The sequence below is a fragment of the Nestor notabilis genome, unplaced genomic scaffold (assembly GCF_000696875.1).
Source record: "Nestor notabilis isolate BGI_N333 unplaced genomic scaffold, ASM69687v1 scaffold5661, whole genome shotgun sequence".
NCBI classification, from domain to species: domain Eukaryota; kingdom Metazoa; phylum Chordata; class Aves; order Psittaciformes; family Psittacidae; genus Nestor; species Nestor notabilis.
In genome coordinates this window covers 227,922-241,457 of record NW_009913322.1, presented here as the reverse complement: position 1 = coordinate 241,457, position 13,536 = coordinate 227,922, and the positions used below count along the sequence as shown (strand labels likewise).

Below are 13,536 nucleotides of genomic sequence, written 5' to 3'. Positions count from 1 at the left end.
CGTTTGGCGGTGGGAGCGTCGGGGCGCATCTGCTGTTCAGTTCGTTAATAGCAGCTTGGTGCTTTTAGTTTTATTTCGTGCCGCGCTGAACTCATCTCTTGGTTGCAGAGAGTGTTCAGGCAAACTGGGGACAGCAGCGTTTCTGGGGCGAGGTGCTGGGGGTGTGCACATGGGGTGTGCCTGGCAGGCAAAGAAACGCACTGAGCCTGATGTGACCAGCGTGAGATGTGGAGCCTCTCTGAGCACACGTTTCTCCAGCTTTGGGGATTTCCCTGTGGGAGGAGGGTCTCTACAAGTATCTGCTTTCCCTATAGCACATAGAAGTTGCTGTCTGTTTTGGTGTTGGTCATTGCAGTATTGTGTGCAGAAAGTGGGTTTGTGACAGAGCAGAGCATGTGCTGCTCTTTGCTACGTGCAAAGTAGCCTAGAATCCAGAGTGAGGCTTTCATTGACCACTAGAGCAGAGAAGTTTTACCTTTCCATTGACTGCTGAGCTGCCTTGGAGAGGCTGAGATGTGACTCTTTGCTTCTCCTTTTAATTCCTTACCTCAACCAACAGGTCTGAAGAAACATGTTACGTTGAGGCACTGATTGTGACAGCAGTACCTTGTATTCTTCTTTGACCCAAATTGGTAACTTCAGCAAAAGAATGTGAAGTTGCAGACTTGAGAATGGGGGAAAAAATGTCAGGGTTCAGAAATTGGTAGGAGTCAGGGATGATTCTGTGCTTTTACGTTTACTTGCTACATTCTCTTTTAACTTCCCTGTGGTTACCTCCCCTCTGAAGGGGGTAACGTCCCCTGTGAAGACAGGCTGTGAGAGTTGGGGTTCCGCAGCCTGGAGAAGAGAAGGCTTTAGGGGACATGTTAGAGCAGCTTCCAGTGCCTAAAGGGGCCTACAAGAAATCTGGAGAGGGACTTTTTTACAAGGACCTGTAGGGACAGGACAAGGGGGAATGGCTTTAAATGAACGGAGGGGAGATTTAGATAAAGTATTAAGAAGTTCCTCCCTGTGAGGGTGGTGAGGCCCTGGCAAAGGGTGCCCAGAGAAACTGTGGCTGCCCCATCCCTGGCAGTGTTCAAGGCCAGGTTGGACACAGGGGCTTGGAGCAACCTGCTCTAGTGGAAGGTGTCCCTGCCTGTGGCAGGGGTTTGGAACTGGATGAGCTTTAAGGGCCCTTCCAACCCAAACTATAATGTGGTATGATTCTATGATATAACTTTGTCTAGTTTGTGACTGTTGTTGTTATATGTCTCCCTTGGACTGCAGGGCTCTGCTGCTATGGAATAAAATTGCATTGCAACTGGAGATGGGCTAGAATAAAATAAACCCCCTAATGGTATTGGATTATAGAAAGTAAGTGCAGTTCTTTGTAGCCTGATGGAACCTGTAAAAGTCTTGGCTGGGAGTGGGGTGGTACTTTGCTCAAACAGATGCTGTGTCTGATTATTCTTATGTTTTATGTCTGCTGAAAGTAGTGGTAGGGGTTGGTATTATGCCTCCAAAGCTTAAATGCTGCTTCTGGAAAGCACTGGAAAAGTATTCTAGACCTCCCTTTATCTGTAAAGTAAATGCCATTCTGTGATGTTCTGGTGCAGGCTTATACTCAATCTGAAGCTGTTTAATCCAAAATTAAACAAGTGCTGGGCATCTGAAGCAGTCTGTGCTTTATTGCCTCCTGTGCTTTTGTGTCTTCTTTTAGCCTGGCTTAGACCACTTCTCTCAGCTGCATTTGTAAAACTTCCTGCAGCCCGATGGGCTTTTCAAACGGTATCTTCGGAAAGTCCAGAGCATGACAGAATGATACTTATTGAGACTTTAAGTGCAGACAGGGGATACAACAGCAGATGATAGTGTATTTGCATAATAATCACTGTGTCCGTGTATGTATAGGTGCTTGTGGTCCTTTGACAGCATTTCTGATCCCTTGCATGTGTTCATAGGACAATATCCTCATGAGGCTGCATATGTTGGCTAGATGGTGGTCCCTCCAGGCAAACAGTTTGTGTGTGGTTACCTCTTAAGTAGCCAGCTGCAAGATTGGAGATAACCAGCCCACAGGATGCTAGGGTTAGCTTGATCATCAGTAGTGTGTTAGTTTTCCTGTATGGTGTCTCTGAGATCTCGTGGATAAGAGTTACTCTTTTTGATGGTCAGTTGAGTGTTGCTAAGGTGCTTAGATGTCTTCCAGGGGGCATGGAAAAAGGTACCATTGCAAAGCAGACTATTTTCACTACATCCTGTCTGTCTGTCTGTAAGTTCCATATATATTAAAGTAATTCTTAGCTCACTGGACTGCAGAAGGACCAAGTCAAAGGCCTTGGATGTATTAAATAGTGGTGGGACATGGAGCTGTTGGAGCAAGTCCAGAGGAGGACCATGAGGAAGGTTAGAGGGCTGGAGCACCTCCCGTATGAAGACAGGATGAGAAAGTTGGGGCCTGGAGAATAGAAGCTGCGTGGAGACCTCAGAGCAGCTTCCAGTATATGAAGGGGGGCCTACAAGGGTGCTGGAGAGGGACTCTTCATTAGGGACTGTAGTGACAGGACAAGGGGAAATGGGTTCAAACCTGAACAGGGGAAGTTCAGGTTAGATATAAGGAAGAAGCTCTTTACTGTGAGGGTGGTGAGGCACCCAGAAAAGTGGTGAATGCTCCATCCCTGGCAGTGTTCAAGGCCAGGCTGGACAGGCCTTGGGAGGCGTGGTCTAAGATCAGGCATCCCAGCCCATGGCAGGAGTGGAACTAGATGATCTTAAGGTTCTTTCCAACCCAAACCATTCTATAAATTTCTAGACCCAGTTAGATGTTGGACAGAAAACATTCAGACCTTTTAGCTATATTTTAACCAAACTAATGCCCACCTCCGTACTGTCATCTTGGTGTAACTCTTTACATTTGGGTGGCTTTTGTGTCCATATGGGGGAAGGAGTTACTTTGAGGAAAAGGTTCCTGGAATAATGTCTAACCTTTTTAGACAATAACTGCATAGTTGGCTTCTTGTGCCTGGTAATTCCTCAGGTAAATGAAGGCAGTTCGAAGGCCTGTTATGTTACTAACTTTTTTAATATACAGAGATTTGGACAAGTGTATGGAGATCCCTGTGTGAAAGAGGCTTACTGCAGAAAGATTAGCAGCATACTTTGCTTATGTCAGTTAATCCTGGCATCATCCTTATTTTGTCTTTGAAGCCTGTGATGATAGGGCATGAAACACTTGGCTTCTGATGCATGTGGTGCTACTTGTGCATATCAAAGAGGGACCTATCAACTGAAGTATGACTGTTGGAGCCCCTGTTGTGGCAGAAAGCTCCATAAATTAACAGCAATAGGTATGTGCTTATGCTGGGAATACACAAAAAGGGAGCTGTCTGCAGAAGCTGCAGTTTTTGCTGTGCAGTTGCAAGGGAACTGTGCTGAAAGGGAGTGTTTCTGCTTTCTCAGCATCAGTCAACCACAATGACATCCCAGGAGTGTTTGTGTTAAGTCCTCCTCCAACAGTAGCAAGGCACCGTAGGGGGGTGCTCCCTTCCCTTCATGCCCTGAAGTAGCCTTTCCTAGTGGCAGTGTTCCACAGATGTCCTTGACAGTGTTGGTAGAGAAATAGGGCATTTTGAGTGCTGGGGGTGGATTTTGTTGTTCAGAGGATACAGGGAAGTTCCCCTTACTCCCGCTTGTGCCATATTTAGGCTTGGTGTAATTGGAAGTTGCTGTTCTGGGACTCTTCTTTCATTAAGGTCAGTGTTTTGGGATGTCTGAAATCAAGCAACTAACTCGTGATGCTGGCATTGGATGAAGAGGTCTAGTTCCTCAGCCATGGAGTGCTGAAGTGAATGGAGTCCCTGGAAACCTTGAAACCCCTGTAAATCCACTTTGTTTTGGTACACAAAACTCTTTAAGTCTGAGTAGTTTTAGTCCAGCTTTTGCACAAAGTGAGGGGCAGGAAAAAGAATTTCAGCAAGAATTACATGATTTGTGGTTGTACACTGAGGCCTTGGTTTTAGAAAGGCAACAAATGTAGAACTCTCTGGAGCTCTTTGTGCTCTTGGAACCAGCAGTATCACATCTAACCAACCTTGGTCAAGAACAAGAACCCTGAAAATAGCGTAACTGTTCCAAGTATAGGTGATAAATACTGCATGAAGTAATTCTCGTGTCTGTTAGCATGCTTTCCACAAGATATCTCTCCACATATTTTACAATAAAGTATGATGATAGCATAAGACAAAACATTGGTTTCAGGGCAGTGGCTGTGTCTGCACAGGGATTGAACTTTGCTTTGGTCTTAGACTAAGACAGAGATTCACTTCCAAGCTTTGCATTCTCTCATATGTACAGCTTATCCATGTGGCACATAACTGCAGTTTGAAACTCCACATCCAATTCCCTTCCCTAGCTCACAATAAATTGAGTCCTGATGGGCTTTTGAAACGCGGAAGAGATCAAATATGTACAAAACATTTCAACATACCAAGTGTGGGACGTGTCAAGTCTGTAGCATTAGTGCTGATCAGTGACTCAATTAGTGTGAAGTTTATTTGCAAACACTTTACTTGCTGCCTGTCAGAAATGGATTGATGGTCCCAGGCTCTGGGAATAAGAGGTGAGAGTAATACAAGTATTTACATGTCCAGTAGAAGGGAGGTGGAATAGTTGCCTTCCCAGTAAATTCTTAAATGCACAGAGGTTAAAGTCTTTATAAATACCAGCCTTGGCTTTCCACTCAGAACTGGCCTGGGCAGTGAATGAAAATGCTTGGAAATAACATGACTTCTGCCAGTAAGAGGGCAGTGAAAGAGTGAGAGAGAGTTAAAGCAGGAGGACTAGATAAGGAAGAAAAACTTTTCACTTGGGAGATTTGAGTGTGAAGGAGAGCACAGTCAGTGAGAGAGAATGCACAGGCCCTTTCATCCTGACAGGGATGCTAATGCTGGGATTCAGAGAAGCCTATGCTGGAGGGGGAAGGTTTGCATGATACCGTGTCTCTGATGTTCTTGGTTGGTGTTGATAATGGAGGACCAGGTGCTTCTGTGGCTTTGCAAATCCAAGGCTGTGGTGTTGGCATTCTGGCAGTGATGCACTTGTTGGCTGGCTTTTTGCTGGAATGATGCCATTCTGCTCCCAGCTGGCTGGTAGACCAGGTGTTGGCTTGTCTAGTAGCATGTTCTCTGGCAATGAAGAACAAGGTGAACAGTTTGTCTGGGACTCTGGTACAACTAGTCGTGTCCTGGGGTGATCCTGAAGTAGGGTGGCTGTGGTATGTAGTGGAACAGCAGAGTGGGACAAAAAGTAATAGTTTTCTCTTGCTGTCCCCATCCTGTCTCCAGGAAATCCAGTTCTGTAACCAGTTTTGCACATCTTCAGTAGTTTCCATGTGAACAGCACACAGGACTGGGTTGCAAGAGCAAGAAGGCAGGATGTTTTCGAGACCAAAGCCTGGGGAGTCTGAGGCAGACCTGCTGCACTTCCAAAACCAATTCCTGGCAGCCAGAGCTTCACCTGCAGTGAAGGTTGTGAAGAAAGCAGACAAGAGGAAAGGGGAGAAAAGGACCACAGATGCTGAGAGACCCCTGCTACAGGACAGCAAGGATGTGGTCATGTTGGATGGTAACTTCCCCTGTGGGCTTATTTGAATTACTGGAATTCTCTGTGCCTTTCTGTGTTCCTCACTGCTTGCTTTTTCACCTCCCTCTCAACCCAGTGCTCCTTTTGACCTGCATGTATGTCCTCCTTGCAGTGTTGTTTGTTCTTAGCCTTGTTTGGAACTGCACTGGGCCGGTGTTACTGGCATCCAGTAGAATCACGTTTCCAGCTCATTGCCTCTTGTCTGTAGTACCTTTCCATCCTCAGTGTAAGAGGTGTTTTCTGTGATTTGTACCCACTGGACACTCACTGCTTACTTTGCAATCTGTCCAGACACTGTTCTCAGTATCTCTGAGGCTTAGCTTTGGTAACAGCTCCAGCTTTCAGCCAGCAGATGTAGCTTGATAAGCTGCCTTCCTCCAGTTTTGTTTTCCTCCATCAGTAGTAACTGTAACGTTTCTGTCATGTACTTAATAGTCTGAGAAGCTTGAGGTGCTTTCTTAAAAACAGCAACTTAAATCTTGCACTGGTTGGTTCCAGGTAAGAAAGCATGAACCCAGTTTATAGACAGGGTAAAGGAGGCCTTGGCTTGCTCATGATCACGCACTCAGAGCTGGCAGTGGAATTGTGCCTGAATGTAACCTGTAAGGACACTATTTGTTTCTGTAAAGCCTTGCTTCTTCCCTTAATAATTGCAGTCAGGTCTTAGTACCCATTCATGCTTATGGAGCTCATTGGAAAGACCTTGGTGCCAATACATAACTAATAAAACTGAGTGTGTTTCTTTCCACTACCCAGTGCAAGTCAGAGACAGAGAGCTCTTACTGCTTCCTCATTTTCTTGGTTTCTCATCAGTGCAGTAGGTACTATTAAGGAGCCTTGGTCTGGTACCTATTGCACAGTAGTTATATATGAGTAACCTCACTGCTTTACTTTTCCTTATTATTTCCCCTCCCCAGATTTTCCTGATACTTTGCCAGCTCTAACTCCAGCTCCTCCAAAAAAGTCAAAGATCAAAAGTGCCTATGTCCACTTTGAGGATGAAGATCCAGAGGAAAGACTGGAGAGTCATGATCGACACATTACAGCAGTCTTCAGCAAAATTATTGTATGTCTGGGTTTTATGTGATGCTCTAGTTTGGTTGGGGTGTTGGTTGGTTGGTTTTCCTGCTTTTGAATGCTGTGAACTAAGTGGACAGGGATGAGAGTTTCTGTTGCTGCTTTTTATTTCTACAGTGTAGTGAAGCAGTTGTAGCACTGTAGTTGTGCTACAACTGCTTTTTCAGGGAGCACCTTGGAAGAAAAGTTCTTTGGGTATATTTTTGCTCTCTGTTAAATATGGGTCTGAATCTGCTTTCCAGTCCAGACTGCCTACAAGTCATGCTGCCTGCATGCAGGCATGTGCTCCAGTGTGGATTTGGGTGAGTTTCTAGACTTTCTAAGGAGGATGTTCTCATTGCTTTGCACTGGCCCAGATTTTCCTTTGTCTGATTCCTGGAGTTTGGCAGCCCAGCCTTTTGGAAAATAGCCTTGCTTTGTCTCTAAATAAGCACAAGGTATTCTGAGCCTGACAGTGATGTAGCAGGAAGCTCGTGAGCTGCAGAGCTGAGAGATTTTGAGTCCACTCTTAGCTAAATGCTATAAAATGATACGTCTGGCTCTTGTGGTGGTTTCTACAGGGCTTTAATTTTTTGCTGCAGGAACGAGACACGAGTGCAGCAGCAGTGACCATGCCAGTGCCCACTGGAGACCCATTTCCAAGGACGTTTCACCGCTCTGAGATAAAAAGTGAGGTAAGATTGGGAGCAGCTGTTTCATGCTACCTTATTCATGATTAAAACTTGGCCACAACAAAGCCTGATGCTTGGTGGGTGGTAGGACTCAAAATAAGAGACTTTGCCTGCTGGAGGTTTTGAGCCAGCTCTGCATCTCTCTCACATTTGCTCCCTTAGTGTAGGAGAGAGTTCTACCAAGCTGCCATCAGGTAGGTACCTCACACCCTGCAGTTAAATAACACAAAAATCCTTTTGGTTTAGTCACCCTTCAGCTGACGTTAGTGAGGTGGATCAAATCTGTGCTGCTGTAATAGGATTGATCCTGTTCTGCTTGTTTTTCTCTGAGGATCAACCTCTGTTAATTTATCCACCAGGTTTAAGTCCATATTTATGAAGCTGCACCTGATTTCTCCTGATTTGAGTGTGGTTGCACAGATTATCTTTTGCAGCTCTTTGGATTTTGGCATCATATCTGAGGCTGTAAAACTGGAAGCTGTGGCTGCTATCACCAGGCATTGCTGCAATAGCAAGAGCTGCTAGCTGAGTGGGAGTCAGATGCTGGGAATTGGTATGTGATTGATAGTTGTTGCTTTGAAGAGATAGCTTATTTTGAAGGACAGCTTTTTTGAAAGAGTGATGCTTTTGAAACTACCAGTTCTGTTTATCTAATGCAGGAGTGCACAAAGCAGCTGCAGGATGTTCAGGGTGTCTTTTAAGGTTCTTCTCTGGACTGGGACGTGCAAAAGGTTTTTCTTTTTGCTTAGTCTGCTTTGGATTTCCTGTGCATCCTCTGCAAGGCTGCTCAAAGCCATGCCCTTCCATCACCTAGGTAAGCAACACAGTAGTTTAGTCAGGATTATTTTAGCACCAGGTGCCCATTTCTTACTGTGTAAATCTTTTCACCCTGCTGCTCTCTAATCACCTTATAAGAACTGTGTTCCAAGCATGTGGTGAGCACAGTGCAGTACAGCCTCCTTTATCCTCAGAAATCCAAAGTATTCAGCTATGCAGAGTTTCTGAACAGCAGGAAAGCTGGAACTGTTGTGTTTGGTGATATTTTAGGTGTACTTGCCTGGCTTGAATTCACTTCTAATTAATCATCTTCCTTCTCTAGGTAGAAGAAACATTCGTGTTTTTGTCTTCCTGTCCTAGCATTAAGACGTGTGTTAAAATAAGAACAGCACACGTATAGAAAGCGCAGGTGGCTGCCAGCAGCTTCTCTGTATCACGTCCCAAAGCCTGATCTGAGGGTGTCTTTAGGATCAGATCTATACATTTGTCAATGGCAGGTGTGCGGGGGAGTCTGGAAAGTGGTGACACATGGCTTCCCTGTTTGCAGGTGAAGGTGGCATCTGGAAGAAAAAGCATCTTTGCACAAAAGATGGCAGCGAGAAGAGCTGCTGAAAAGGCAGCAACAGCCCCCTCTGCTGCCGATTGCGTGCAAATAGGATCAGCTGCTCCGAATGCCCAGGATCCTGGGGGATCAGCAGAAGAGGTGCCTTTCCTTAGCACCAGGGATGGTAAGTGGAGGAGGTTCTGCTTATCCAGCCTACCGTATTTAAATAGCCTTAGTAACTGTAACATCACTGCTTCTCATTTTTAAAGTAGGGTGGCACTCTTGTCCTCAGTCTAGGAATCTCAAGGTCACTTGGAATGTCTGTGGCGTGACAAGGATTTGAAGTGGTCTGAGACCCAAATGAACATTCTGAAAATTGGGTTAGCTTTCTCACCGATTTCCTTTCTGTTTCGTACAGGGCCCAACAGATTTGTTTTTCAAGGTCCTTGTCTTCCTTTTCCTCTCTGCTATATGTAAAGTTTTTCTTGTTTCATCCTTGATTTCCACAATTTTAGGAAGAGGGTGGTTCTTGTGCCTCATGAAGGCGTTTGAGACCACTCTGATGCGGGTTTTCACTCCTGCCTAGAAGCTGAAAGCTCAGTCTTCCGTCACCAGATCTGCTGCCATGAGACTGTGGCTTTGCTTCGTAAGGAAGGCTGTGAGGCAGTGCTGATGAGTCAGTGCCACCTCCAGCACTTACTTGTCTGACAGCAATGTGACAAGGAAAGATGAAACCAATCCAAGTGATACCAGCATCATCCAGCCTTTATTTTTTTTGTCTTGGCCTTTTATTTGCTATTTGCTTAGGACCACCATGTGTCTGGGCTTTTCCATGACACCCTCTTTCTCACATTGAAATAGAGGCCAGATAACCCATTGAGGGTTATTGCCTTAGTTTCTGTCTGCCCTGACACTTGTCAGAGAATTGGTAAGAGAACCCCTAGATGTGCTGTGCACTGACATGCACAAATCCACCATCCAGGTCAGTCTACTGTGCTAGTTGAATATCCTGTTACAGTTGTGTACTTCTGTCTGAGAAATCTCAAAGGGAAATCCAGGAGCCCGAGAGCTGTGATCCTCTTGAAGTAGAACACTTTTGAAATGTAGTAGCACAACAGAGGGATCAAAAGATGGCTTGGCCTCCTCAGCAAGATAGTTGGGCAGGATCACTAGAAGGAACAGGAGAAGAGGGAGAGCTCCATTTCTTGTAGTAACGATGTGTTTGTGCCTGGTACCCCTGAGTTTAGTTGTTGATGGTGGGAAGTTTAGTGAATCTTTCCCCAGGTCGCTCTGTCTTCTCATCTCTTTCTGCTCACTACGCAAGACAACTGGTGTGGAAATTACATGAAACCTTACTGATGTTATGATGAGTGTCATTGCTGCTATTCAAACTGGGGTTTGATGCTTTCAGGGTTGGCTGGTCTAGGGCCATAGGGATGTTCCAAGTTACTATTTGGAGCGTATGAACAAAACATAAGGGATAAAGCCACTAAGTCAGGTGCTTCTATAGTGGGCTACAGGACAGCTGGAGGGTCTCACTCTGGCCAAAAGAGCATGTCACCTGACTGCTAGAGTTAAATGAAATGAGCCTTTACAAAGGATTTAGATCAGGTGATAAAGGAGACTTGATTCTGTTCAGGGTTGGAAAAATATCCCCCTGCTGGAATGTCTAATATTTGAATACAGGTTGTTGTTGGAAGCAAACATGCCTGTGTTGAGAATGGGTCTTGTATCACTCCAGAAACTGGGGTACCTAATAATTTTAATTCTTTGTCTCACTTGAAAGTATTTACTAGGTCACGGTTCACCTGATGGACAAATGTGAGTTCACATGTTCCTGGGCAGAGAAAGAGTCTAGTATTCACTAACTTTCCAGAACGCTCATGAGTTGTGAATTGTGCTCCAGTTTTCTTGCTGTTGCTTTGCATTAAGGAAACAAAATTCCTTTCTCCCCCCATTCCTCCCAAAACTCCTAAAGAAACGAGGTAGAAATGACATTTTGTTTTGACATGGGATGAAAGCCCAAGTATTTTAGTTTTGTTTGAAGCTAAACTAAACTTCTTTACTCCTATTTTAATTTGGCTACAAAGATAAAAAGAAAATTTTGCAAGCCTGGTAATGACAAAATTGAGATGCAGTCATCATGGTGTAGGCGCTTAAATCACTAACTGCTTTCTATGCTGATCTTACAGATAAAGCTGGTGACTTTTTGACCTCTCAGCAGCCTTGTCTCATAACGGGAGAGGGTCTTGGAAGCCAAAAGAGTGAGGAGGAAGTTCAAGCTATTCACAAAGAGAACTTGGAGAAGCTGCAGTCCATGTCTGAAGAAGAGATCATGCAGGAGCAGGAAAGGCTTCTGGCTCAGCTGGGTATGTGCTTCCCAGGGTGAATTCTAGAGACATGGAAGTTTACTGAATGTGTAGGTGTCCTCAAGTCTTACCAAATTCACAGATCAAAGATGGGAGCTTTGGGATTCCTCCTCATTGCATATGTGGATAATCTGTCTTCCATGTCATGTCAGTAGCTTGTGAGTAAGAATTAAGTGTGAAGGAATTAGAGCACCTTCCTCAGTGAGAGGGGGCTTAGCTTAAGTCTGTCTCATTTCCTTTGCTATGGGGTAAGATGGTCCATGCACTCTATTACTTTGCACACCAAATACCTGGTTACACATACATGTATTGAGGTCCTAAAATGTAGTTCTCTGAAGCAGATTAGAAAGCAAAGCTATTCTTAGGATGGTCATAGCAGTGCTAAGGTGAGAGAGCACCCTTAGTCTTCCCCTCTGAAGTACCTAAGACTTGGACCAGAACCGTTAGTACCCAGATAGGGGAAGCATGTGAGCATGTGGGAGATTTCAGGTTAAGTCTGTACTTTGCAGAGCAGAAAACCTTACAACTGGGCTTGCACTTCTTGAAAAAGAGTTTTAAATATCTGGCTGTTGGGTGCAGATGTTCTGTCAGGGGTCTGGTCTCTGGTTTGGAGCCCTGTCCGTGGTGTTGCTCTGGGAATGCTGATGACAAGATGAGGCAGATGGCTGAATGTGGTGTGTTTGAGAATTGTTGGATCTAGGGCACTGTAAAACTGCTGGCATTGGTTTCAGTGATTTTGTGTGCTCAAGAAGAGCAGACGTACAGATACAGGTGGCAGACAAGGGGTTTCAAAATTCTCCTAACTTCTGATTCTCTAGCATCAAATTTAGGTGTGAATGGCATTTGAGATGCCAAAGTCTCTTGTGGGTTGAGCTTAAAGATCATATTAACGACCTCAGCTTCATTGCAGGCAGCATGGGTATAACTGGAAAGGTGGCAAAAGAACTGTGCAAAGTAGTAGCAGACAGAACGTGCAGGTACATCCCTCATTCAGAGAGCTGAGCTCTTCCAGCTACCTGAGGTGAAAAAAATCCTGTTTTTTAACTTCACTGCTCAAAGCAATGGCATGTGTTTGAAAAATACCTTGTTTATGCACTTTCTTCTTGTGTCTCATTTGTGGTCCTTGTCTCCACCACTCTGTCCTTTGGGATATTAGTGAATAGTTACTACATAGTTTAAAAAGGATAGGATGTAGTTTAAACATTTTTGTACAATAAATTATTTTATAAAACTATGTATTTGCTTATATGCCCTGTGGGTTAAAATTGTAGATCTTTCAGTCTTTGAGGCTTTAAGGAAACTGGGAGTAATTTTGGCCTTCCCAAAATTATCTGTGGTTAGGGAATTATGCATGATGAAGCTATTCCTAGGCTAAATTGCTGGCTTACAGATGAAGCAGGGAATTGGACAAGCAGAGAGATGTGGATTAAAGAGACTTTTTCTCCATATTCAGGAGCATGAATCATTTGTGGGTATTTAATGCTGCCCAGTCTCTGAGTTAACATTTTAGTTATGAAGCAGATGAGTCCGTGTGGAGTATGAGGATGGATAGTCAATTCCACGCTGGGCAGTTTCTTCAGGATCTTATTGTTGATACTGTTCTGGTTTTGCCCATGGAGACTCTGAGCCGAAGTAGGCTGATTTTTGGGCATACTGTGCACAGATCGGCATCATCAGTGTTGTGTTTATCACTGTCTGTGTGAAGTGATGAAATAATACAGTCCATTTCTTGTGGTGCACAATGAAGTGAGAGAAAGTTGAGAGATCTGCTTGCACACAGGAAAAATATGTGTGCTTTAATGAGACTGGGCTGAATGTCTGTCCTTCACCAAGGGAGATTAAACTGCAACATGAGAAGAGTGTGCAGCAGCCACAAGTAAGGGATAGATCCCTGCATCCTGAACTGTTTCAGAAACACAGGAGTAATTTCCTTTTTGAGACGACTTCTCTCAAGTACAGAGCACTTCTGAATCACTTGTCCTTTGTCATCCTAAGGATGAGTAACCAGTGTAAGTGTTACATTCTGTCTACACTCTATACATCTCTGACACTGCTTACTGGAATATCTCTGTACCTTTTAGAGTATATGCACAAGCTCTTATTCACCTCTGGCACCTCAACACCATCTTCTAGATGAAAAGCATTTGGAGACAAAGTGTGCTCAGTCAAAAATGATGTGTGGTATCCATAGCAGATTTGAAAGTAAGATGATGATCATCTGATATTTTCCCATTTTAGAGCCATAGGAGTATTATCTATCCTTTAAAACACCCCTACCTCCCAAATGTTCCTCTTCTCCAAAGCATGAAGAGAATGGCCATGTCTATTTCTGCTTGTTGTCAGAACATAAATGACTCTAAGGATTGGGAGTCAGTTCAGAGCAAACAAGACCTCCTTTCTCTAACACAATATCTAGACCATGCACTGCAGCTCTAGTGCAGCTCAATAAAGAGCAGGTAATTCATTGTGGTGTCTG

The 13,536-nt window shown here is 44.4% G+C and overlaps 1 protein-coding gene across 1 annotated transcript in view; it reads left to right on the top strand.

The window, feature by feature from the left end:
* The first annotated feature begins 5,376 nt into the window (after nucleotides 1-5,376).
* RPAP1 (RNA polymerase II associated protein 1) overlaps nucleotides 5,377-13,536 on the top strand; it is a 34,482-nt gene continuing 26,322 nt past the window's right edge. Inside the window, exons 1-5 of the mRNA XM_010023152.1 lie at nucleotides 5,377-5,604; nucleotides 6,540-6,688; nucleotides 7,281-7,373; nucleotides 8,695-8,875; nucleotides 10,884-11,060. Coding sequence (XP_010021454.1) covers nucleotides 5,415-5,604; nucleotides 6,540-6,688; nucleotides 7,281-7,373; nucleotides 8,695-8,875; nucleotides 10,884-11,060 — 790 coding nt within the window. The 5' untranslated portion in view covers nucleotides 5,377-5,414. The remainder of the gene's footprint in view (nucleotides 5,605-6,539; nucleotides 6,689-7,280; nucleotides 7,374-8,694; nucleotides 8,876-10,883; nucleotides 11,061-13,536) is intronic.